The sequence below is a fragment of the Poecilia latipinna genome, unplaced genomic scaffold (genome assembly GCF_001443285.1).
Source record: "Poecilia latipinna isolate Pla-1442-1.1 unplaced genomic scaffold, P_latipinna-1.0 Scaffold1396, whole genome shotgun sequence".
Lineage (NCBI taxonomy): Eukaryota > Metazoa > Chordata > Actinopteri > Cyprinodontiformes > Poeciliidae > Poecilia > Poecilia latipinna.
In genome coordinates, this window is record NW_015114012.1 from 106,327 (window position 1) to 116,940 (window position 10,614).

Consider the following 10,614-nt stretch of genomic DNA (forward strand, 5'->3'; position numbering starts at 1 on the left):
AAATGTCTCATTTTATCTAATTAAAATTATTGACATTAGTGTAATCATGTAAAATTTGTATGATAGAACAGTCACAAAATTGAAAAGTAAAAGGACAAAGGCGAATTTCTTTTATAAATCAAAATCTGAAAAGTGTGGCAAGTGCTTGTTTCAACCCCAACCCAGCCTCATGATAAATAAAGCTGATCTATGAAGGTGTCAAAAGTTTTCAAGTGAACATTACAGAAAAAAAAAAAACAGCCACATAAAGACCAAGGAACAAAGCAGACAGGTCGGCGACAGAGTGGAGAGGTTTTAAGCAGAGTTATAGACAAAATCCTGAGCTTTGAACATCTCACAGAATACATTTTAAATCAAAGAAGCCAAGAGTTCACCAGCTGGGAAAGAAAAATGTGTTAACAATATAAATATTAGCTGTACATGGAACAGTGGCAAGGTGAAACCCAAACTCAATTTGCATTTCTTTCCACAAGCCAGATCAAACAAGTTGAAGACAGTGTTCTGGGCTGGTGAAACATTTTCACCATGAAGGTTTTCTAGTGAAACTGGTAAGATGCGAGGAGATAAACAGAAGGCAATCTTTGAAAGTTAATGAGCTGAAAGGGTCATAAGACTGGATCAAAAATTTATATTCTAGTGTGACAACAGCCCACTCTGGTAGAAGTTCACGTTACACCAGGACGTCGACTCCAAACAAACTCAGAGTCTCAATGAAATTATGTCAAAGCATTTTAAATGTGTTGGAAGGGTCTACTCAAAGTCCAGACTTAAATTCAATCAAGAATCTGTGGCAAGATTTTAATATTGTTGTCAAAGACATTTCCTATCCAATCTGACTTAGAAGGAGGAGTTTGATGAGGATAAATATTGGCAAGCCACAGAAGACTTAACAGTTGTATCTAAAGTTGCTCTATAATGAATTGACTCAGGAAGGCTGAACACAAAGATATTCTTCTCTCATTTTTTCATATCTTCACAACTATGCTCTGCTTTGTGCTGATCTATCACATAACATCCCAATGTGCAGCCATGCAGGAGCACACCCAGCCACAGACCGATATTACTTGAATGGGATTTATCTTTGCTGGTTTCCAATATGCTGGAAGTCTCTCTCCAGGCGTTTGTGTTGATAGGGTAAATCTGACAGATAAAGTTACCAGAAAACCTCTTTCAGGGTCTGGTTCTATGAGTTTCGTATGTCAAACTCAACGTTGAATAAATTGTAGTATTACTGAAATTTTAGATATTTTATTTCAAGACAAAACATGCAGGAATATCACTTTTTATTGTATTTCTTTTTCAAGAAGTCTTTACAAGAGTAAACATCATTCACAATTTTGAAATTAATTTCCTTTACTTTTTGTGGGAGTGGGGAAAAAACACATTTAACTCAGATTTTATTTATAATGTTCAACCAACGTAATTTGAATCTGTAGGAATTACATTGGCTCAATCTGATTTCATGTTTGAACCTGTATTTGTCTTTTTATAGTGATGTAAACTGTTGTAAATGCAGATGTACCCAATTGATCTGCATATAATATCTTGAATTCAGAGACTGACGGGCATTTTAATAAAAATAAGTTAAACTTGAAATGTTTTTAAACGAAGAATGACGTTTAATGAACAGTTTCCTTCCTGTACCGTAAGGCTGCCATTTTGACCTTCTACCAGCAACTTCGCAGAAACAAGCGGCTCGTCTCCTGTTTTCAGTGTCGAGGAATCATTTATTTGTCCAGGTAACATTTGAACTGCATGTCCAGAGGTTTCAGAGTTAGCAAAAACTGCAGAGTCATTCAGACTTTTAAGTTTTAAATGTCAGAGATAAACGGTGCCTCTGTGGCGGAAATGTTTAGCTTGTTAGCTTAGCAGCATCGGGGAGCAACTTCAATCATTTACTGGTGGGGATAAAATACCCCGAACATTTAATCATAGACAAAGTTAGTAGTTTTGTTTAACATGTGAAGTGGCGAAATATGTGAGTTTTTATTTGAGCTTTTAGCTTTTGTCCTTGCAGCTTGTTTTGGCTAGCTGCCCGAAGTTGGCTAATAAAGTTCAGATCAAAAATAGCAACCATGATAGAAAAGTACTGAGTTTAAGGGAATACTGCGGCAAGTAAGTATTGTTTTCATATGCCAGTATGTGCTTTGACATTTATATTTTTATCTTTAATGAAAAATATGTAATAATCTTGCTTGATTAATGTATGATATGTTGGTCAATTTTTGGCCTTAACCCACATTTTACTAACTCTAATAAAAGATTTTAATACAGGGTCGTACACACTCTTCACCAGTCTGGAAAATATTTAATTTGTTTTCAAGTCAGATAGAAAAACAAATTATGTTATTGAAAATTTGTTTTCAGTAATTAATTGACTGAAAGTTGTCCTTCCTGATAAACTTGCATGATTGCTTTTTCTGTCTATTGCTTCTTTCTTGTTTTTTTTTACTTTTACGTGTGCTTACCTTCCTTTTCTTCCTGAAAATAAACATTCAATTCATATTTGTGATTTTATGTTAAAATCATTTGGTGAAAATGTTGTTTGAACAGTTGCAATTTAGCTGTGCTACCCAAGGTAGGCTCATTTTTAAATGGAGGACCATAAAAGCGTGCTGATGAATGAACAACCCCTCCAAAGGAGAGCTAAGCGAGCATTAAGCTGTTTTTAAAAGGCCCATTCAGCTCCAGGAAAATCAAGCCTGTTTTTATTGGACCAAAATAACATTTTCTGCTGCTTTCTTGCAAATTGGAGGTGAAAGATTAGCTGCTGAATGGAATTTAGGGAGTTTTCTCTCTGGGCTATCAACAGGGATTCTTGAAAATCCACTTTGCTAAAAAATGTTATTTAGAGTGGCAGTCCTGTCCAACAATCGATTTTTAAAAATCCACTCTTGAAACTAGTGTTTTATCATTTAGACTGTTATTCTGGCTGTTCAAATGCGTAACACTAACACCAGTGTTGTTCAATTTCCTTCAGGCTCCTTGACAAACATGTCAGATCAAGAATTATTTAAATACAGCCCAAGAGGCGGTGGTGCAATGTTTAGGTCCCTAAAACCTGACTTTGAGCCAGGTTTGCACCATCATCCTCCTGAAGTCCACCTGGCAGAGGACGCAGCAGTTCATGGCAGCACAGCAGGACTGAGGTAATGAGATGAAGAGTACATGTCTCTTTTGTTGCTTTGTTGAGGTGGAAATATTTGTTGACGTCACATTTTAATTATGGTTCAGTTAATTATTGTTTGTTTTGCAATGTATTATGTAAAAAGTACTTGCACTAAAAAGGAGCAAAGTTTATATAGCTAAAGTATGCTTGTCTTCTCAGGTTTTCCTAATCTTGCTGATATTCTAACAAATAATTTAAACTGAAACCAAAACATCTGAAGCAATTATTGTATTTACTGAAATCAATTTGCATGAAATGTGGTCTTTGATTTTTATTTTTCGACTCTTACTTTTATACGGATTTGACAGATTGACGTTTTGCTCCTTAACTTATATATATATATAAAAAAAAGAGTATTTTAAACTTGTTTTTGTTTCAAGTCTACCTTTTAAAATTGAAACTATAAAAGGAATGGAAATCTCCCTGAAAGTTTTAGCGAGTTCACCAAACAAAACAAAACATGAGGTTAAGCATTTTGATTCTTTTCGCTTCGTAGAAATGATGCACTTGCTGCAGGAGGCTCAAACCACAAACGGGAGTCTGATGTTTGCGAAGGTGACGACGGATCAAACGAGACATCTCCCATCCTCATCAGAAAAAATCTGTTCGATTCTGATGACTTGTCCGTGGAAAATGAGGTAAAAAAACAAAATGAATTTTTAAAAAATCAGTGAGAAAGACTTCCAGAACAGCAAATGTCCAAATATATTTATATATTTCATGCAGAAAGAAGATATATTTCATTTAGAGAAAGAAGAAAACACAGACATGTAAACATCAATCTGCATGTAGACAAAATTTGTCACAAACTACAGACACTAGTTCACCACATCCAACGTTTGGTGTGCCTGAAGAAAAGATAGAAACTCGAGCTTCTGATCCTAATTCATTTTAGCAATCACACCAACCCTCCTTCTTAGGACTAAAGAAAATGTCACACTGAATACCATAATTAACCCACACACTTTGTGCTTGGCAGTTTTTTGGGGGGGGTTTTCAGGATGTTTGTGCCAAAATTTAAATGGTGTTTTGAACATATTTTATAGTGAGAATACTACCAGAAATAAAAAGCCATTACCATTAAAAGCTGCTGCCAGATTTCTAAAGCTGTGTTTGAAGTGGAGTTCTGGGATATAACGAATCTTATTTAAAAATACAAGTGTGATTAAAAATAAAGTATGGAAACTCAAACATATAAAACTGATCACTGTAGTATTATGTGCAATGATTTTCTATTTTTAAAAATGTCTATCAGCATAAAGATTTTGAAAATGTAACTTCTAAAAGGTATCAAATTTTAATTTAAAGAGGTGAAAGAGGAAGAAAATTGGCCAGGAAGGAGAAAACATTACAAATAAAGTTCTGTTTATCTTTTCTGAGGATATTGGAGTTGCTTTAAGTTTATCTTGAAGTACCTTAATTCACACACAGGACAAGTTAATCTTCAGTATTTTAATATCCGTCACATATGGCCATTATTGACCGACTGTAGAGAAAGAAGAATAAAGGCTGAAGCTTTTTGCTTGGTTTCCTTGTTTCAGGATGAAGATTTTGAAGAAGCAGCGGTTTTCTCTCTCCGCGGTTTGTCTCCCACTGCAAGCACAGACTCAGATGAAGAGTTTCTAGTGGACCAGCTCAAGGATCTCCAAACCACATATGATAGTACTGAGACTGAAGGTGGAGTTCTGTCTGTGTAGAAGTGAAGTAACGAATGAAGTGTCAGTGTGACCTGTTCAGTCATCTGCAGCTTGTCTATAGAGCTGCTGGCCTTTGTCTCTTTGTCCTAAAGGGAGTGAAGAACTGGACGGTACTTTCAAAACGTAAACTTGACCACATTTGAGTCCTTTTGTCTCACATCTCTGTTCCTGTCCAGAACTTTTCCACTGATGCATTTTTTTAATAACTTATTTCAAATGAACTAGCAGCAGCAGATTTCTACATTAGTCCTACCTGTACAGTCAAAGTCCTATTCGGCAGTAATGATGCCTGACAGTTTAGACCTTTGGCTTTTCTCATAGTTTGGCAAATGGAGTGGCACAAGAGTCACATGGCAGCGTTAAGCAGCGAGAAGTTCGACGTCCTCCTCAGAATGTATCCAGATTTCTACGGCTGTAAAAGTCACATGGCAGCATTCGTCCTGATAAGTGGTGAGCTTCCGGCACACTATGGATTTAATCATTAAAAATGTCTCGCTTATCGAATCGTTTAACTTCTCCACAGAGGTCGTGGATACAGCAGGTCGTCCGTGTCAGCAGTATAAGGTCGTGGCGATGGGAGCGGGCCGCTCGTGCTGCAGCGGCTGGCTGTCCTACAGCGGCATGATGGTCCACGACTGCCACGCCATAATCATCGCCAGAAGGGCTCTCCTGAGGTGCTAAATGCCCCTTTGGTGAATTAATAATTGTCTCATGCAAGTCTTTAGAGAGCTCATTGTTAAGTGTTGAATTGGTAGAGTGCTCAAGATGGAAACAGCCTTCCCCTATCCTGTTATGTAAAAGATTTATCCACCCTTCCATCGTATATATGTCCTTCTGTTACCTTTTTATCCATTTTGCTTTCTATGATCCATCTACTCTTTTTAGCCTTTTCATCCAGCCTGCCAGCCTTCTGTCCTCCTGAAATGTTTCAATGTATTTCTTTAATATTCGGAGTGAAGCTCAGACTGGCAGACTAGATCAAAGTGCTCACTTTGGTGCTGATAAGTGCATGTGATTCATTCAAGACTCTGTTGTGGAGAAATATTTTTTCTGGCTTCTGTTCAGGTTTCTATACAAACAGCTTTTGCTGTTCTTTGAAGCCGATCCAACAACCAAGCAGAGTTGTATTTTTGAGAGCAGCACCGACAGTCATCAGCTGCAGCTCAAACCCAAAATCAGCCTCCATCTCTACACCAACCGGTGCCCTGAGGGAGCTGCTAAGAACTTCTACTTCAAGTAAAGCTGACTATTCAGCATTCATCTTTTTTTTATTATTCTTTTAGAAATTTGACATATTGGAGATGAATACCTGACAGCACTTGTGATTCAGAAAATCATTTGCTCTTGTTTTGAAGATCCTCTAAATGACTAATATTACGTAACTTGATGTTTAGGAGCTCGGGGAACAACTGTTGGACCAATTTAAAACTACAGTACCACGCCAAGGGCCTGCTGGTGCCAGTGGCTTACCTGGACCCGGGCCTGTGGGGCGCCAAAGTGTGCTGCGTCTCCGGCAGTGATAAGTTATGTTGCTGGACCGTCATTGGAGTTCAGGGCGCATTATTGAGCCACTTCATTCAGCCGCTTTACATCACCACCATAGTGCTAGGTAAAGTCATTTAACTTTATATTTTATAGTTGATTTAAAACATGTGGTTATATGCATTTTATTTGTACGTTTTGCATGTGAAGGTTTATGAAAATGTGTTGCTGTTTGATGAGTTTAAAGTATTCATAATCTTGAATTTTGTCACATTACAACCTCAAACTACAGTTAATTTTATGGGATTTTGTAAACTTTTAATTCTAATCAAACAAAGTTATTTGCAAGGTAGAATATAGTCATCAAATTCTTAATAAAGCCTCTTCATAGAAGTTAAGATGACTTGTGCATTTATTAGATTAGTCGTCTTTCCATTTAAAGCTGACCTGCTTCTGTTTAGGAGGTCAGAGGATCTATAATGAGGAAGTATCTGACATCACCAACAAGCGACTGGGTGATGGATGGGAAGGGATTCTGCCTCTGTCCTACAAGAAACAGGACATCCTCTTCCTGCCCGGCGACTATGTGGGGCCGGCGGAGACGTCCCAGAGGCACGACAACCTCAGCATCAACTGGTGTCTTGGAGATGAAGACATCGAAGTTCTGGACAGCAGCAAAGGCGTTGTCGTTGAAGGGTGATGTCGTCTTTTTGTTCTCACCGTTGGATAAAAGAAATGGGACGTTATTATTAATGCCCTCCTGTAGCTTTCCTTCCTGAAGTTACTACCTGCTAGTGGATGTTGGCAGAAGGCTGTACTTGTTTTACTGGTCCTGTATGACCCGCGGCGCCTGCCGTCTTCCCACTGACAGAACCAGATCGGCCACTTCTCACACATTATTCTGCTGCTTGTCCAGCTTTACTCCATTAGGCTCTACAGTTAACCTGGAGATGACACCAATAGGAGGCGCTAGCAAACCCCGGGAATCTCATGTCCTGCAAAAATACAAAACCTTACCACATAATTTTGGTCTAGTTTCTAATGTAAAAACCTCTGTACAGTTTAAATAAGTCTAAGCTATCTTGCCTAAGTAAATAATTGATTGATATTGGTGAACAAGTTCTAGTCTAGTAATTTCACTTATAACAAGACATTTTTTCCATGTTCCAAGTGCAATAATCTGCCAATGGAAATTACACTTTTTCATTAATGTTAAGGAATTATTCACTTAAAAAAAGCTCCTAAATCTTGCTTAAAAGTTATTTGTAAGTTAGTTATTTTTATTTAAAGTGTACTAAGATGTTTAAACTACAAACTAGATCCACATACTTGGTAGAATCTTGTGTTCTTTGCATAAAATAAAAAAAATTATAATTTATTCTTTTAGAAGTAATGCATCCAGCGATGGAAATCTATTAATTTGCTCTTTGTTCAGCAGTTTGAATACTCCACCATAGTCCAAACCACCTGAATGCACCAAAACCGATTAATCCTAGCTGCCATTTAATGACCTTCATCTGTTCTGTTGTGTATACATGTTTAAAAAATTTACAAAGTATCTGAAATTAAAGCCTTAAAATGGCATCTTCACTCACTGACTCGAGGCGGTTAAAGCTACTATTAAGAAGCTGCTATTGCTTGCTAGCTCGCTAGTTTGTTTGCGTCTTTTATAGATAAGTGTAAATTTATCTGCTGGCTGATGTTCATCCTTGCTACTGGCTCACTTCTGTTGCCAACCCATACAAAGCTCGATGCTTCCTGCGCAGAAGAGTTTGGCACTGATTGGGTTAAGGCTTTAGAGAGCCATATGCCATGTGGAAAGCACAAAGCTGCTGCCAAGAGCTGCAGAAAAGCCCCAGACATTTTACAGTTTGTCTCCTAAACAAAATGATTTGCTTTGTACTTGTCTGTTGTGATACAAGTTGTAAATTTTATTCATAATGGTTTTAAAGACTCTTAAAATACAGTTGGTGAAACTCTATTTAATAAGAAATAAATAAATATTTTTTTAATTTAGCCACTATATGTATGTAGGGACCTGCCTCACTACTTTGGTTTGTTTGTTTGTTTGTTTGTTTTTTGTACGTTTACATTTACTTATTGACTGACAGAGGTTTGACAAATGAGATAATGTATTAGGGACCTTTTGGACCAAAAGAAAACTGAATTTAATCCAGTAAAATCCTGATGAAACATCTCTAAAGCAGTTCATTGTTTCTTTTTAAACTTTTTCCTTATTGTATGGACACTTTTGGTATACATTATTTTTCTATAGTTGCATAAAACTTTAAATATTTAACAGTGTGAATAGAAATATCAATGTGAACATTCTAAATGTAACAAAATAGTTAATGAAGATTATACATTTATGATGAAAATAATAACCACAATAACACATAATAGAAAAAATTAATAAGTAAAAATGCATTGTAATAAAAATATTCAATACCTGTTCTAATAAAACCAATAACTTATTATAGATTGTAGGCCTGCCGTATTCTGCTACTAGAGTTTGTTCTAATATATGGCTGCGGTTTCTTATTCTTATCTACGTTTTAAAAAAGTCATAATGGTCTCCTCGTTGGGTTCCACTTCATTTCTTCCAGCCACAGTAAGTGCTGCCTGCAGGAAACCTCCTCTTTTCTTATTCAGCTGGAGAAACGCCACACGGCGCTTTAATACTGTAAAAGTATTTCAACACCCCGATGTGCTGGAGCAGAGGCATTTTTCTTTCAAATGGAGGTTGAAGACATTAAGAATTGTGCCCTAAATGTGACACTGCATTTAATGCAGTTATGATTGTAGTCTTTAGGCAAAATCAAGCTCCCATTTCATCACTCTGTCCTCTAACAGCATTAGAACAAGCTTATTACTGCTCTGCTAATACCTGACTGGAAATATTAATATTTCTTGTGGTCTAATTTGTTTCCTAGCTCTCCTTCTGTGAATGGGCCCAGCTTCACCAGCAGACTTTGCAAGAGAGCCCTCTACAGTTATTTCCAGCGAGTTGCACTGCTGGGTGGGCACAGCTACCTGGTGGAGCTGCCCACCTACCACAGCGTCAAGGTGACTGGACTGCTCTCAGATTTTGTGCTGCTATTCTGATGTCATTAAAAGTGATAATAAGAATTATTTATTTATACTGAAACTTGACGTCATTAACAGTGATTGTGTTTTTTGATCATTTTACGGCCATAAAATAAATAAATTGTGGTTTATCTTGTGAAGTTTTAGTCAATGGGAAATGGAGAGTTCCTCCTTAACCCATTTACGCCTGAATTTCAAATGTCTGCCTATATATTTCTTCCTTATTTTAATTGTAATTATTTAAATGTCCTGTGAGATGATATATTTACCCATTTATCCTTAACAACTGGAACTTTCAATATCCAACACATTATTTTCGCAATTTACCGTCTATTAAACGAGTGACCCCCTGGATTAATTTCATTCTCTGCAGCTGCAGCTGTGAAATTACCGTATTAACCCAATATTGGCTGGAAAGTGCAACGTCTCCCCTTTCAGAATTTTTCAGATAGCGCCAAGTGTGGCGGAATTACGGTACTGCAAATTTGGATGTGTCGCCGGCGACATGTTCCGGTTTAGAAAGGTTAATGAAAACGTAATTTTGTTCAAGTACATTCGCTGAAAATCTTCAATTATGAATGGAGTGAATGGCTTTAATGGTTTGAAAATTCACTTAATGTCTTTAGGAAATAAGTACAGTTGAAGGAAAGTTTAAAAGTGAGGGCAGGAAAGCACAACACTGTAAACTGGTACTATTGTATTTAGGATTCATATGCTGTTCATATGATTCCCAGCTGGTATCTGAAAGGACACTGAATGTTTTGTGTTGGTTTTTTTCCACAGGTGGAAGCTACCATCTACCAGACGGTGAAAGATCTGATCAAGCAGCGCTTCCTGAGCAACCAGGCCGGACCCTGGAATTCAAAAAAGCTGGTGGATTGCTTCAGCGCTTAAACACGTCTCTACAAACGGGGTTAGAAGTTTATTGAAGCTCATCCCGAGATTGGAGTTATTGTTCTTTTTTTAGTGCTTTTATTTGCATGTTAGTTTGAAAAGTAATTGTTTTGTTTGGTTGTTTGGCACTGGAGCTTTCAGTTTGTGTAGGTGTTTATGGAAAATAAACAAGAGCCGACTGTTTGCAGAAGAAATCAGTTTGCTTGATTTGTGGGTGGAAATGCTTTACTTAAAGGCTCAGGTTTAAAATGGGGAAGATTTTCTCTGCCGTGTCGGGAATGAAAC

General features: G+C 37.2%; 1 protein-coding gene across 1 annotated transcript; it reads left to right on the forward strand.

Moving 5' to 3' along the window:
• The first annotated feature begins 1,438 nt into the window (after nucleotides 1–1,438).
• Nucleotides 1,439–10,523, forward strand: adad2 (adenosine deaminase domain containing 2). The gene is made up of 11 exons (XM_015056611.1): nucleotides 1,439–1,739; nucleotides 2,981–3,149; nucleotides 3,666–3,807; nucleotides 4,711–4,846; nucleotides 5,188–5,316; nucleotides 5,390–5,540; nucleotides 5,932–6,102; nucleotides 6,261–6,475; nucleotides 6,810–7,044; nucleotides 9,282–9,414; nucleotides 10,219–10,523. The coding sequence occupies exons 2-11, from the start codon at nucleotides 2,995–2,997 to the stop codon at nucleotides 10,327–10,329; spliced, it is 1,578 nt and encodes a 525-aa protein (XP_014912097.1). The 5' UTR covers nucleotides 1,439–1,739; nucleotides 2,981–2,994; the 3' UTR covers nucleotides 10,330–10,523.
• The last annotated feature ends 91 nt before the right edge of the window (nucleotides 10,524–10,614 follow it).

Coding starts and splice junctions, on each gene's coding strand:
- adad2 (XM_015056611.1), top strand. CDS start 2,995: ATGTCAGATCAAGAATTATTTAAATACAGCCCAAGAGGCGGTGGTGCA. Junction 4,847..5,187: donor TGATAGTACTGAGACTGAAG/GTGGAGTTCTGT, acceptor CTTTTCTCATAG/TTTGGCAAATGGAGTGGCAC. Junction 9,415..10,218: donor CCACCTACCACAGCGTCAAG/GTGACTGGACTG, acceptor TTTTTTCCACAG/GTGGAAGCTACCATCTACCA.